Raw genomic sequence first — 15,863 nt, 5'->3', positions numbered from 1 at the left:
AAATGTGCAAATGTCATTAATGCTTGGTAACATGTTTGGTAAAAAAACACTCCAACACCGTAGTCATTGGTTTCCTATTTCTTCACAAGTGATTTTACCTCAAGATAAGAATGTTTTAGAAGAGATGAGGTGAGTTCCAAATTAAGAAATATGCTAGTGCCTGAAATTGATATGGGGTAATAAAAGTTCAAGTGTGGGGGTCCCTTGTAAGAGGAATTATCTTTACTTCGGATCGGTATGGCCCTTACCTTTAGCCAAGGTTGGGATTTGTTTATTCTGAATTTTGGGTGTATATTCACTGCAAACACCCACGAGACACAACTCATCCACTGGGAGTGACCTAGGGGTTTAAAAGCTTGTTGCACATGCTAAGTGCAACCGTCATTCCTACAAAAGTGAGTTAGGTTTTTTTTTTTTTTTTTTTTTTATTCTTTTTCTTTTTGTTTTGCTCGAGGACTAGTAAAGTCTAAGTTTGGGAGAATTCTGATGGGCACATTTATGTATGAAATTTAGGGTAGTAAAATATACATTTTACATATTTAGAATGGAGTTGCCTTGGGTTTTTACTCTCTTTTTACAGGTTTTGTATTTTAAAGGTTTTAAGCATTATCGACGTCATATCTCTCCAACAACAACTACATAGTGTAGTTGGTGAGCTATGGTGTACAAAATTTTTTTGCTCACCAGGAGGTCTCAAGTTCGAATCTCATGATTGTCTTTAGGGCATGGAGGGGATTTTTACATCAAATTATAAGTAAGAAAAATCATGGGAGGGGTTTATTGCTCAAGAAAAGAAAAAAAAAAAAAAGAAAGAAAAAAGGGAGAAAATAACGCAAAAAAAGTTATAGAAAATTTCTACCAAGTTTATTTATGCTATCTTATTCTCTCCACCTTAGCAACTTTTGGTTTCAAAATCATATCGGTCTTAAGTTGAAATCTCAGGTTGTTCTTTAGGGTATGGAGGGGATTTCCCAATAAAATTATAAGCAAGAAAAAAAAGAAAAAAAAAAAAAGAAAGAAAAAGGAAAGAAAATAAGCAAAAAAATTATAGAAAATTCTCAAAGTTTATTTATCTATTATCTTTCCTCTACCTTAGCACTTTTGGTCTCAAAATATCTTACTACCAATTGTGGGTTTCCCCCTTTTAGGAAAGAGAAATTTGTTACACTATCTCCCATTCCTTATAAATACAACTCATGTAAAAGGAGGGGAGGCACTTCCTTCTTCTTCTTTAGTTTCTCTCTCTCTCTCCCTCTCTCACTCTCTTTAGTTTTAGTTTTTCTTTATTTTTTCTTTAATCACTTTTATAATAGATTTTTATTTCAATTAATGCAAGCACTCTTTTATTTTTATTTAGTCTTGTATGTTTATGATTTATGCAATTGAGTTGTAATTTTTAAAGTTATAGTTCTAGGCTTAGATCTAGGTGACAAGATCACGAGCCGTGGAGCATCTTTTTTTTTTTCAAATTCAATTTTTTTTTTCAAGATTTGTTTTCTCTAGGCCTAGAAATTTCAGATTTGATTAATTCCAGATCTGGTTTTTATGATTGACAGTATCTCAAATCACCTAAGCTTTTAAGTTCAAACATTGATTCAAGTAGGTAGGCTTCTTCAATAGTCTTCTCTCCCCCCTCTCATTCCCTCTTCGGATTACCTTTTCTTTCTTAGTTATTACATTATTGCTTCCCCTTTCCCCTAAGGTTCATGGCTAGTGTATGTGTTGGCTTTGCCCCTCCTAGCCATAGAACCATAATTTTATTATTTTTATTTTAATTGCCTCATTTTACCTAAAACCAAGTAGAGTAATTTTTGTAAGAGTGACTCTCTGGTTAAGTAGGGAATCTCATATTATAATGCATCACTCGGGCCAAGTAGAGAAGCCTACTTGTGAGCCTCTCTAGTTTTATCCCATTTCTTTTACTTTATTTTTATTTCAATATTTTTTTTCCTCCATTGTTTTTTAATTGGGTGGGATGTTTATTTTCAGTTATTTATTTATTTAATTTTAATTGCGTGACTTACGTATTTAAATTCTTAGATGGCGAATGGTTGAACTTTTTTTAGATACATATGTTTATGATGGTAGTTAGAATTATATCACAACCATTATTAATCAGTTCACTTTCGCATTATTAAAAGAAATAAAAAAAATAAAGTGATTGTTCTCCCTGTGTTCGACCTGTAATTGCACTAATCCATACGTTTGTAGTTACATTTTAAATCCTAACAATGGCCAAACTCCTTGTGATTCCATTTCTTCAGAGCATTGCGGCATAAGGAAGATTTCTGATTGAGGATGGAAGCTGCACCACCTGACCCCGGGGTAGTCCAGGCTTGTGAGACAATTTCCTTGCATTTGGGGTTTAGAATTCCATCTTTTACGTTTGTTGGTCCCTATACGGATGATACATTTTTTAGAATACTTATTGGTGTGACGTACAGGTTCTCCCCCACACTGGCACCATGGGGAAACTCTCCCAAAAAAAATGTTCTCTCTTTCCTTTTTTTGGGAAAAAATGATCGAGTAATAATAGTGTAGAGTGCAGAGAGCGAACGGAGAGTGACTCCGTTGAGCCGTTTCCTTTCTACCCTGAAAATATTTTTCCTTTTATGGTCAGCAGATACAGTTCCAACAACAGGAGAGAGCGGGAGAAGACGAGGACGACAAAACGCATAAGCTGAATCAAAGTTTTCAAAATCGGTAAGCAGAGCCTCAACATTATCTCAATCTACTATTTGTTTCTTATAATTATTTCTCTTATTAGCATACTCGCAATTTATCGAGCCTGATTGTTCCTTCATTCTGAATAGATTCGTCCGATTTGATTGTTTTAGCATATGGGTTATTACTCTCACTATTTCTGCTTAAATCTAACTTCGACGATAGAACCTTAACCCTCTTCCCGTTTCTTTGCTTTATTGGGGGCTTTTTACTGAGCAGTACTTCCTCTGTTGTTTCTGTTTTCTTCATTTTTCTGTTGCAGTTTTTTTGTTTTCTCGTTCTTCATTTTTCTGTTTTCTCATTCTTCTTTTGGGTTTTGATTGTCTCGGGTTTATGTGCAGAGTGGGAACTGAACATTGTTCTCCTGTTGATGTAGTTGTTAGGATTGTAATGTTTTAATATGCAATATTTGTCTAAACGGTGAGAAACCCTCTTGCCCCTCTTGCACATATGGGGATCCACTTTGTTTGCTGCTCTCATAAGACCGGATTAGACATCAGTGGAAAAATATCTGCCATTCTCAGCTCATTCCTATTTTTGTTTAATCGTTTTTTAATCTACCCATTAAAGGATATCTGTCATTTTTCTCTCTGGAAGCATAATTCATGCGGTCCAAATTCCATCAAAGTTCTTGTTACTCTGCAAATCCTGTTGGCTTTATGGTTATATTCTCACCCTCCTCGTATCCATATCCCTCTATTATGCAAATGCTTCTGGCTTCTGTGTGTCCTCCACAGTTGCTGTGCAAGTTTGCAGTGGGTCTAGGTGGTGGTGTGGTGGATGATGACAACTGGCATCTGAGGAGCCATGGTTGAAGATGCGCCTACTGTGGAAACTGAGGAGCAGGTAGATCTTGATGGTGATAACTACATTGAAGAGATGATGGATGATGATGTTGAAGAACCCATAGAGGAGGGTAGAGTTGAAGGAGGTGAGGATGAACATGCAGATGAGGATCAAGAGGCCTCAAAAACTGATAGTGGCAATGATCCATTCCAGGAAACTGATGAAATTCCTCATGCCATTGAATCTGTTGAGGATGAAGGGAAGCTTTCTCCTCCTATTGATGAAGAAGACAGAGAGAAACATGCTGAGCTTCTTGCCCTTCCTCCTCATGGTTCTGAGGCCTTTATTGGTGGGCTTCCTCGAGAAGTCACGGAAGATGATTTGAGGGATCTATGTGAGCCAATTGGCGATATTGCAGAGGTGAGAATTGTAACCTTTTGTGCATTAGCCATCCGTGCTCTCTTTCTTTTATGGGTCTTTGTAGTTGTTATTAATGTAAACTTTTGTGCATTTGGCATTATGCTATCCTTTTTTATTGGTGGCGTTCAATCTTTGTAATTGTTAGTAGTTTTGTTGCAGATAAGGCTGATAAAGGATAAAGATACTGGAGAAAGTAAGGGTTATGCTTTTTTAACATTTAAATCAAAGGATTTGGCACAAAAAGCCATTGAAGAGCTCCATAACAAAGAATATAAGGTAATATTAATTCTTATTTGGTGCATGGGCTAGGTCGCTCTGTGGTATGTGCAGTCTTCTTTTGCTTTCTGATTTTGACTGCATGATTTGTCTTTCCTTTTGGCATTTACAGGGAAGAACCTTAAGGTGTTCACTCTCTCAAGCTAAACACAGGTTGTTTATTGGCAACATCCCTAAGAGCTGGACAGAAGCTGAATTTAGAAAAGTCATTGAGGAGAATGGTCCAGGGGTTGAAAACATTGAGCTATTGAAGGTGCAATTTTATCATTCAACTGAAAATTGCTAGTATCTTGTCATGAAAGAGGAAATCCCTTATCTTCTGGTAACTACATCCTTTGTCGTTTGGTAATTTCAGGATCCACAAAATCCAAGCCGCAATCGTGGTTTTGCGTTTATTGAGTATTACAATAATGCCTGTGCTGATTATGCCCGACAAAAAATGTCAAGCATGAGTTTTAAGTTGGATGGAAACACTCCAACTGTCAGCTGGGCTGATCCTAAGAGTGCACCTGATGCTTCTGCTGCAGCCCAGGTAAATGCTAATTAAATAGCTTGAAATTTCCATCTTCCAGTCCTAGTTATATTTCGATACACTTCTAGATGGTCAATACATGGTTATGACACATGAAATATTTTTGTTATATTTTCTTATCTTATATTATATGTTTTGATAGGAACAAAAAGAATAAGTCAAAAGTTCATTTAGATGGTCCATCTTGATAAGCTTCTCAGGATGGTCCACCTTTTTGAGTCATGTGGACAGTTGGTTTTGGAAATATCAGTGCAGTAAGTAGTGCTTGGGTGACACCTTAACAATTATATCTCATTGCCAAGTATTTTTATCATCATTTGTTGTTTATATTCTCTAGCCTCTCTGTCAAACATGAGATTGTAAGATATGCTATGAAAGTGTTACTTCACAAAAGCATATTTTGGAATTTCCTATTTATAATCTAATTAAGAATTGAAACAATGAACACCATAATCTGCTGCTATTTGCAATGAAATTAAACTTTCGGTTTTAGTTACTGGAAAGACTTAAAGAACAGAAAGAATTAATATTCGGTGCAACCATGAAGGCATGGATTGAGGAATCAGTGTTGGATTGGCCAATACAGATTCCTGGCCGATCCTGTATCGATCTATTGGTATGGACCAAGGGTAAGAAATCCATGGGTGCAACTGTGCAAGTAAAAGTATTCATAAAACAGGGTGATTTTAATTATTTGCTCACTTATGATTCAAAGTTATGATATAAAAAGAGTAAAATGTAGCTTAGTACCATTGTTTTGTAATACCTTTAATAACAATGGCTTGAAAATTAGCACACTGGGTTCTTGGTTCATCTTAATGAACATTTGCTTGGTTTGACTAAGTTGCTGTTGCAAATATTCCTTGTATAGATCCTGCGAATGACTTTAGCAATGCTGCATTAGGAGACCAAGAGGGAGATTATCGGAAAGTAGAATTATTATAAACTTCATATTGACTTCTTAGTTTCATTCTAGATAACACAGAAAAACTCATTAACTATAAAGTTCATTTTGGACATTCCAGAATGAGGTCAAATTTATAATTCAGAAGGAATTTTAACTTACTACTGCTTTTATAAGCTGGCAAGAGTATGGCAGCTTTCTTCTCATACTTACTATAGTTCATATGTAAATGGCTAGTTGTTTGTATTGTGTAATAAATAGCTTCCAATAATTTATTCCCCAACCCCCCCTCTGCCAGGCCCGCGCGCCAGACAAAAAAAAAAAAATGTAAGTGAAAGATAGCAGAACCTGATTTCCCTCTACATCTGGTTCATTTCCCCCTTTCGGCTACTATTTCCATTTAGTTTTTTCCTCCTTTTCCTATGATATTTTATGTTTTCTTTGCCCTCTTTCTTTTTTAAAAGAAAAAATCAATAATTTATTTAAGTAAAAGATAGCGGAACCTGGTTTTCCTATACATCTGGTTCATTTCTCTCTTTTCGTACTATTTCCATTTAGGTTTTTTTTCCCCTTGTTTTACTATGATGTTTTATGTTTTCTTTGCCCTCTTTTTTTTTTTTTAAACCTATCAGATGTCTCAGTTCCCACTTCTGAGTATAAATCCATATTTATGTGTAGGCCTTTTCCTTTTCCTTTCCTTTTCCACTTAGAACTCTCGTACTTAATGCTTACAAGACTACTGTAAATTTAAAGAGAGAGTGAGAGAGAGAGTCCTACAATTTGTGCTAAGGAGTCCCCAATCGATGGATTGGGGCTGCCCAGCTCTAATCATTATATAAAACTCCAATCAGCTATTACAATTCCTATTACAAGTAAGATATAAGTCTTACTAGGAATAGGAAATCCAAAATATAATAGGAAACTAACATAAGCTTACTAACTTCTAATTAGACATCAGTTCTAGTTGAACTGGGACAATCCCAGTTGGACTAGGAAAACACCTAGGGAGGAGCTTGCGACTTGTGCATGGCTCCTCCTCCCCATCTCACGATGGTCTTCTAACGTTGCTTCTCAAGCTGGAGTATAAATGTTAATCATGCCCAACTTGTTACAAATATAATCCATTCTACCACTGCTCAAAAACTTAGTGAAAACATCTGCAAGTTGTTCTCTTGTGCAAACATGACTCATAGAAATAACTCATTGTTGTAACTTATCTCAACAAAGTGACAATCAACCTCAATATGTTTTGTCCTCTCATGGAACACTGGTTTAGATGCAAAATGGATTGTAGCTTGGTTATCACATCATAATTGGATAGACGAAGTGCACTCAAACCCAAGTTCTGTCAACAACTGCTTCACCCACATCAACTCATAGGTGACATGAGCTATGGCATGATACTCAGACTTTGTGCTAGACCTAGCCACAACAGCCTATTTCTTGCTCTTCCAAGACACAAGATTACCTTCAACAAGCGTATAATACCCAGTAGTTGATCGCCTATCAATAAGAGATCCAACCCAATCAGCATCACATAAACCCCTTAATGCGACCATGTCCATGATTAGAGTAAAGCAAACCACGACCTGGAGCCTTCTTGAGATATCATAGAATACGAATAACAACATCCCAATGAGATGTTCATGGAGATGAAGGAAATTGACTCACAACACTGACATGAAAGGCAATATCAATCCTAGTCACTATCAAATAATTAAGCTTTCCCACCAATCTTCGATACTTCTAAAGATCATCTAACAACTCACCACTTTCAATTGTAAGCTTCACATCAGATCCATAGGAGTATCCAAAGGCTTGGACCCTAACATTCCAATCCCTGTCAGCAAATCCAGAACATATTTCCTTAAGAGAGGGAAATACCTTTTCTTGATTGTGCAACCTAATACCCGTCCTAGATCCTTGGTCTGAAACTTCTGCTGTAGATGTGTTTTCAGGCTTTGGATCCCTTCAATATCATTTTCAGTGATGACAATATCATCAACATAAATAACAAGGTCCTTCCTATGTCAGACTTCCGATGGAACAGTGAATGATCACTGTCATGCTTGGACATACAAAACTCATGAACCAAATCAATGAACTTGCCAAATCATGCCCAAGGAGACTACTTCAAACCATACAAAGACTTCTTCAATTTGCACCCCATACCAGACTCCCCCTGAGCAACAAACCCTGGTGGTTGCTCCATATAAATCTCTTCATGTAAATCACCATGAAGTAAAGCATTATTCACATCGTGCTGATATAACACCAATGAGAAGATGCATCAAGAGATAACAGAATATGAACAAAAGCCAACTTGGCTGTAGGAGAAAAATTGTCTAGATTATCAACCCCATAAACCTGTGCGTAGCCTTTGGCCGCTAACAAGGCCTTCAATCGAGCAAGAGAACCATCTAGGTTTACTTTAACAACATAGATCCATCAACAACCAATAGCGGACTTACCCTGTGGTAATGGTACAAGATCCCAAGTATGATTTGTCTCCAAATCCAATAACTCATCTTCCATAGCTGTCCTCCAGCTAGGATTAGACAATGCCTCTGCAATAGACTTAGGAATCGGATGAAAAGACAAAGTGGAAAGACTAGTATGAAAAGAGGAAGACAAACCATAATAAGAAACTAATTTTGAAATTGGATGTTGGGTACAGCTCCGAACACCCTTACGCCGTGCAGTGGGAACATCAACATCAGAAAGGGAAATACTTGGATCAGGGACCGTAGACGAAGATGACGAGGTAGGAACCATAGAGACGGGGTGCAGAATTTGTACAAAGATGGTGAGTGACTGGTGGTGGAGGCACAATTGTGGAAGGTGGTGGCACCATTGTATCTGCAGTATCCTATGGAGGATAATGTTGAATAACATATAGGGAAAGATCATCATCCATATCAAACATAACAACGGACTCATCTGGATAAGAAACAGACTCAAAGAAGGATACATTAGCAGTAACAAAATATTTTTGAAGTGGTGTAGGACAATAACAATGATAAACTTTTTGATTATGTGACTACGTGAGTAATCTAAAAAGATACACTTAAGAGCCCGTGGATCCAACTTTGACAAACTAGGACGATGATCATGAATAAAGCAAACACAACAAAAAATACGAGGAGGAAGAATAAATGAAGGGTCAGAAGGAAATAGCAGATAATGGTGAATAACACCCTTTAATAATGAAGGCATCCAATTAATATAATAACAAACAATTAAGACTGCATCTGGCCAAAACAATTTGGATATTTTCATCTCAAACAAAAGAGACCAACCAACCTCCATTAAATGCCAATTTTTCTGCTCAGCAACACCATTTTGTTGGGGTGTGTCTGAGCAAGAAAATTGATGTATCATACCACAATCAGCTATAAACAGAGAGAAAGGACCAGAAAAAGTATTCCTTGGCATTATCACTTCGTAAAACCTTGATAATGACATTAAACTGATTCTGAATTTCAGCAACCAAGGCACAAAAAATAGAAAATAACTATGAATGATGCTTCATTAAATAAATCCAGGTAACTCTAGAATAGTCATCAACAAAAGTAATAAAATATCGAAATCCTAATTTGGAAGTAATGGGACAAGGACCCCATACATCCGAATGAACCAAAGACAAAGGTGCGCAAACCATTTATTGACTCTAGGTGGATGGCTTATATGGTGAAGCTTCCCAAACTGACATGACTCACAAACGAAATTGGAAATAGAATGGAAATGAGGATTAAGCTTCTGTAAACTCTACAAAGATGGATGTCCTAGTTAACAATGGATCTAATGGGGGTTGAAAATACTTGAATTACAAGGGAAGTAGAATTGTCTTTAAATAGATAAACCCCCCAACTCTACGACCTCTTCCAATCGTCTTCTTTGTCGTAAGATCCTAAAAAAACACATGAATCAGGAGAAAAAGTTATGGAACAATTATAAACTTGAGTAAACTTACTCACATATAAAAGGTTCAAAGGAATATTGGGTAATAGAAGAATAGATGATAACGACAAAGACGAATAGTTCCAGTGCATTTGACTTTAACAACAGATCCATTAGCCAACGTGACAATAGCAGAAGACTCTTGAAAAGAGGAAAATATACCTGGCATATCAGACATATGGTTTGATGCATCTAAATCAATTATCCCGGATAAAAAAGGTGAAGAAAAACATCCAGTAGCATTACCTATCTGGGCAAAAGTAGCAGTGGAAGGTTGAGGAGACTAAGTCTGAAATTGAGTATATCGTGCAAATTCTTCGTCTGTCATCTTGACCATTTTTCTTCAAATTGTCCAAGTTGAGAGGACTAAGCAACTGTTGCTGATTTGACAAACTGTTTATGAGGAGGTTTGCCATGAAGTTTCCAACAAACATATTGGATATGTCTTAGTTTATCACAATGGTGGCATGTTCATGCTGTCTCTGAACCATTTGATGTGTTGGAAGTACCAGAAGGTTGCCCCTTATTTCCACTATCAGTATTATGAACCCCACTTTGATTATTATTCTGGGACACAAGACCAGAGCTCTCTGCTGGTGTAGGTGTAGGATCATGAGAATTCTCTCGAGCTATTTTTAATACTCGAGAAAAGGTATCTGCAAGAGAGGCCACTTTATCACCTCCAAGAATCTAAGACCAGACAACATCATACTCTAGTCCAAGTCCACCCAGGAAACCCATAACTGCTAGATGTTCCCATTGGCCCTGTATCTTCTTGACATAACTACTAATAGAAAGTAGAGAGTTCAACTCCTCGTACATCCTCTTGAAATCAGCAAAGTATTGAGTCAGAAATCAACCCTTCCGATCAAACCTGTAAAAATCCTGAGATAGCTCATAAGTATGGAAAATGTTGTTCTGTCCAAAATACAGAACGTTCAAATAATCCCACAACTCCTTCACAGTATCAATGTGAGTAACTATGTCAACGATCGAGTTATCCATCGAGTTCAACAGCTGGCCCAAAAATGCATAAACAGTATCCCACGTAGTATCAGTTGTAGACTTCACCTTTGTAACATGATCCTGCTAGTCACAAGTAGTCAAAACCAACTGCACAATCTTCGTCCATTGTTGTAAATTGGTAGATCCTGCAAGCTTCTTCTCTGTAATTCTATGAGGGGATGAGGATATCACCTCAGTGACAACATTCTTTGGCTCAGTGGCAGCCATTAATGCAAGATATAACAGAGAATTCACAAGGAACAAGCAAGGTTATTAACGCGGTGAGTCAACCGAGGCGTTTGAGGGAATTTCGGAGCGTTTTGGCGATAAGGCAGGCATAAGGCGTCGCCTTATTAAATAAAGCGTTCCTGTGTTATTTTTTTTTATAAAACCATTTTATTTGACTCAAATCCTAGTTGAATCTTACTAACCATATGCTAAATAAATATTAAATGTTCATACTTCATACCAATGCAAGATATTCATCAAGAAAACAAATAAAGTGAATAAACTAAGTTCATCTTCATCAATCATCATCATAACATATTAACATATAATATTAATACATAATTATGAAACGAAATTATAAATATAAAGAAAAGACTTAAAATATACAAGTATTTTGAGAGAAGAAGGGAGAAGAGAGAACTGCATTCACTGGTTGAATTGAGAGAAACATGCAGGAACAAAAATATAAAATAAGGGATAGAAATAGAAGGTAATGGCAGAATTCAGAATTCATATAACTTCATAAAAATTGGCCTTAGTAGTTAGTTCCTTAAGACCTCCATGTCCATTTGTAAAAAAGGAAGAAGAAAGAAGGGAGAGGAAAGAACGAAAGAAAAAACACAGGTAGAGCACTGAGCTCTCACCGTAGGATGAAGAAGAATGAAGAAGAAGAAGGAAAAAAAGAAAAAAAAAAAAAAAAAAGGAAGAGCTCGCCGTATGGGGATGAAGAAAGAAAAGAAGGAAAAAAAAAAAAAACAGTCAGAGCTCTAAGCTCTCACCGTATGATGAAGAAGAATGAAGAAGAAAGAAGAAGAAAGAAGAAGAAGAAAACAAAACCAGCTCTCACCAGTCACCGTAGCATGAAGAATGAAGAAGAAAGAAGATGAGAAAAAAAAATACAACATACCTGGAGAGGGGGGTACGAAGCTTCACCGGAGAAGAATCCTTGCCTCCGTAGTAAGAATCAAAGTAGGAAGGCTCGCCGTTGGCTAGTAAACCTTTCAGAAACCGTTGCATTTGTGAATGTGAAATTGTGAATCGTGTTTTTCTTTTGGTTGAGTTTTAGACTTTAGTTTTAATAGACTTGATCCCATGCATCTCAAGTGTATTCTTCATCATGCACTTGCCAATCACGAAATAGTAGTTGGAATCTATGTAAATCAGTTTTAAAAACCAAGTTATTTTTAAAATGTACATAAGGCGTCATAAGGCGTACATAAGGCATTATAAGGTGCATAAAGCGATGCCTTATAATGCCTTATTGGTTAAGGTGGTCGCAGCGACGCCTTATAACGCCTTATTGGTTAAGGTGGTCACCTTATGAACTACAACTAAGGCGGCCTACTGCCTTACCCTCTTGGAACCGCCTTACCGCCTAGGCGTTGCCTTACTAGCACCTTGGCGACGCCTTAATAATTATGGGATCAAGAAATTGATTCACATAGATCAGAGAAAAAAAATCGATTGATCTTATGTAACTGATCAATCCTAATGGAAGAACAACCAAACCGTCAATCAAAAATCCACAAAAATAACCAAATCAAGAAGAATTAACCCAAATCGCAAAACTCTATTTCAGGCCAATCCGGGGTTACCTACGGTTGAAGATATAGGTCTCTGATGGAGTTAAAAATCAGATCAAGTGCTGCTGGGATAGTGGGGAAGAAAACCTTCAAACAGATTTTCAAACAGAGCTTTGAACAGAAAGATATGACCAAAATGGATTTTGGCAGAGTGCCAAAACCCTGACAGCTTTGATCGATTTTTTCACCTCATGAGTACTTCAATCTTCATGCCAAAAATCCAAACCAGCAACCACTAGCAATTACTTTGAGCTAATCCTTCACACCATATGATTGATTACAACTAATCAATCCTTCCTAGGGGATGAAACCACCCCCTCTAAAAGTCGTGGAGCCTAGGGAGGACGAGTAACAACCTGCGATGGAGAGCAGGTTGTTACTGATGGGAGAAAAAAAATGCTTTGATTGATTTCTTCTTGAGGATCAAGCCTCTGATACCATGTAAATTGTGAGTGAGAGAGAGAAAGAGTCCAATCAGCTATTACAATTCCTATTACAAGTAAGATATAAGTCCTATTAGGAATAGGAAGTCCAAAACATAATAGGAAACTAACATAAGCTTACTAACTTCTAATTAGACATCATTCATAGTTGAACTAGGAAACTCCTAGTTGGACTAGGAAAACACAAAGGGAGAAGCCTGCAGCTTGCCAGGACTCCTCTTCCCCTTTTCATGATGGACTTCTAACAACTACTAACGTAGAACAATAGTAAGGCTAGGATCTGCAAAACAGATCGTGTATAAACTAAAATCATGAACTGGTGATGACAAATCAATGGTGCAGCAAAACAGGTACTTATTGGAAAATTCTTAAGAAGATTTTCTTGTCTCCTAGCAAACCCATCTCTGTGTGGAAACTTGCGGAGATGTTTTCTTCTCTCTGAACTATGCTTTTCTGGTGCCAAATTTTAAGCAGTTGTTACATGATGAACTGAACTAATGTCTGCACTTACTGTTGGAATTTCTCAGGTGAAGGCTCTTTATGTGAAAAACTTGCCTGACAATACTACGCCCGAGCAATTGAAGGAATTATTTCAACGGCATGGAGAGGTTACAAAAGTTGTTTTGCCTCCTGCTAAAGCTGGGCAGAGCAAGCGGGAATTCGGATTTATCCATTTCGCAGAAAGGTCAAGTGCTCTGAAGGCTGTTAAAGAAACAGAGAAGTACGAAATTTCTGGTAATTTTCTTCTACATACTGCCAATTTCTGTGATGCATATTAATGGAGGTGGGGGAAAAGGACACCTTCAAATTTTGAAAAATTGTCTGTTATCTCAATAACTTTCTAGCCTTGAATGTTTGTTTCAGCTTGTACAGTGGTCAGTGGTCAGATTGGGGGGGGGGGGAATCCATTTTTAATTATATGAAACAAACACCAGTTATTGATGAGAGCCCCAAATGGTAGAGAACATACAAGATATCATGGTAACAAAATAAGACCTTAATGCCTACATACGTTTTGTTAGGAATGCTATGGGGTTGGTAGAGGATCGGAAGCACCCTTAATGGTTTCTTATGAAATTGCTCAACTTAGGCCTCCAATGTAATGTGGTGTATGTAAAAGAGGCCAGGAACCAAGCCCTTCTTAAGAGGTCTTTGAAACTCAAAGGACCTGCCACTGAGGAGAGTTTATCCAGCCACTAACTGAAATTGGATGTACTTTCTCAGCAAATATTCTTATTTGTTTTCTACAAGAATCTCTTTGGAGTTTGACTTACAATTATCATAAGAGAGTACTTGAGTTGGGCGCATATGGCTGCTAGTTGACGCCCCGATTCCAAGGATCCAATATCTCGAGTTATTCTGCATTTCAGGAAAATGGTCTGGATTGTTAGGGAAAAAATGGAATATAATCATCTGATCAATATTGTTGTTTGGCGTCGGATGGTATGCTGATGTTATCTATTCAATGCTGTGTCATGATCTCACTGGGTGCCTGCTATGTTTATGGCATGTACAAGTAGAGCATCTTTTTTTTTTTCCCTTCCTATGACCTGAGTATTCTTGTTGAATGATCTAGTAAAATGAGGAAAAAGTTTCTACGAGGCTGTATACTAGGAATGGGTTCTCAACTTGCCCCCTGTTTACTGGATTTCTTGTTGATTCTTGATTGCTTTCTATGTGATGATGGATTCATTTGTTGATATGCTCTATAGGCCATGCATTAGATGTTTCCCTTGCTAAGCCTCAGAATGACAAGAAATATGATGCGGCTTACTCCAATAAACCGGGAGCATTTCCTAATCATCTTCCATATGCTGGTTATGGTTTTGTGGGAAATCCATATGGAACTCTTGGTGCGGGATATGGTGCTGCTACTGGATTTCAGCAAGTGAGTTAAATTTGGCTATTACTGGTTTCCTTCAAATAATCTCCTCATCTCTCTGAATCTAATGGATTTTTTTTCTATTTGAGTAGCCAGTCATATATGGTAGGGGGCCAATGCCAGCTGGTATGCAAATGGTGCCAATGGTTCTACCTGATGGTCAGATTGGATATGTTCTGTAAGTTGGATTCTATTTGGTTGGTTTATTTTCTTGAAATATGATGGTTGCTGTCTAAATTTATTTTGTTTCTACGTAAAAATCTTGCAGTCAGCAGCCTGGTTCACCGGCTCCTTCCATGCCACCTCGGAGGAATGATCGAAGCAGTGGCTCTGGTGGACCACAAGGACGAGGAAGTGGAAGTGGTGATGGCAACCGTAGCCGAAGGTATCGTCCTTACTAGCATCAGCTGACGTCCTCTGGTTGGATAACAAGCTAAGTAACAAAAGGAAGATTAAGTGGTTTATTTCTTGCTTAAGAAATCTGAGAGATTTTTTTTTATAAAGTGTTCGATGTCCTGAAATTATCTTTACTAGTGGCAAAGAAAGGAATATTTATTTCCAGAGTGGTCTGCATTTCCAGATTGGAGTGCCATTTGATTTCTTGAAGTCTCTCTTCTTTCTATCAAAACTAGGTTGCAAATATGTCAGTATAAGTGTAATTTTAGGATCATTGAGGACAAGTGTGTGTGTGTGTGTGTGTGTGTGTGTGTGAGAGAGAGAGAGAGAGAGAGAGAGAGAGAGAGAGAGAGAAATGTCAAGGTGACTCCCTGCGTTCAGAGTCCAAGGAGCCCTAAATGCATGCAATCTTGGAGCCTTTATTTTATATTAAGGGCTTTCCCTGATTGACTGCAGTGTGATCAAGGGGTACACTGATGAGGGCAATTCCTTTGTTTGAAGTAAACTTTCTGGTGAAGTAAAGGCCCATTTCTAGTGAAGTAATTTCTGGTGAAGTTAAGGCCCATTTGATTTTGTTTCCTGAATATGTTTTTCCGTTTTTCTGTGTTCAGAAACGGAAAAACACCTCAAAAACCGTTTGATATTTTTGTTTCGTTTCACTTTTGAGAACAAAAATAGAAATTTATGCCAATTTCTATCTCTAGAAACAGGAATGGAGAAACAA

At 37.4% G+C, this 15,863-nt stretch overlaps 1 protein-coding gene across 2 annotated transcripts; it reads left to right on the top strand.

Moving 5' to 3' along the window:
* Positions 1–2,462: 2,462 nt before the first annotated feature.
* On the top strand, positions 2,463–15,413 carry LOC122061442 (heterogeneous nuclear ribonucleoprotein Q). Of its 2 annotated transcripts, none has more exons than XM_042624697.1 (9): positions 2,463–2,703; positions 3,462–3,930; positions 4,090–4,206; positions 4,319–4,459; positions 4,562–4,738; positions 13,389–13,596; positions 14,574–14,749; positions 14,840–14,921; positions 15,012–15,413. In XM_042624697.1, the coding sequence occupies exons 2-9, from the start codon at positions 3,532–3,534 to the stop codon at positions 15,152–15,154; spliced, it is 1,443 nt and encodes a 480-aa protein (XP_042480631.1). In that variant the 5' UTR covers positions 2,463–2,703; positions 3,462–3,531; the 3' UTR covers positions 15,155–15,413. The 2 variants fall into 2 exon arrangements, with proteins under 2 accessions (XP_042480631.1, XP_042480632.1); XM_042624698.1 differs by having other exon boundaries at positions 2,466–2,703; positions 14,836–14,921.
* Positions 15,414–15,863: the final 450 nt, after the last annotated feature.

Source organism: Macadamia integrifolia, chromosome 14 (assembly GCF_013358625.1).
Source record: "Macadamia integrifolia cultivar HAES 741 chromosome 14, SCU_Mint_v3, whole genome shotgun sequence".
Classification (NCBI taxonomy): domain Eukaryota; kingdom Viridiplantae; phylum Streptophyta; class Magnoliopsida; order Proteales; family Proteaceae; genus Macadamia; species Macadamia integrifolia.
This window is presented reverse-complemented; position numbering and strand designations above follow the sequence as displayed.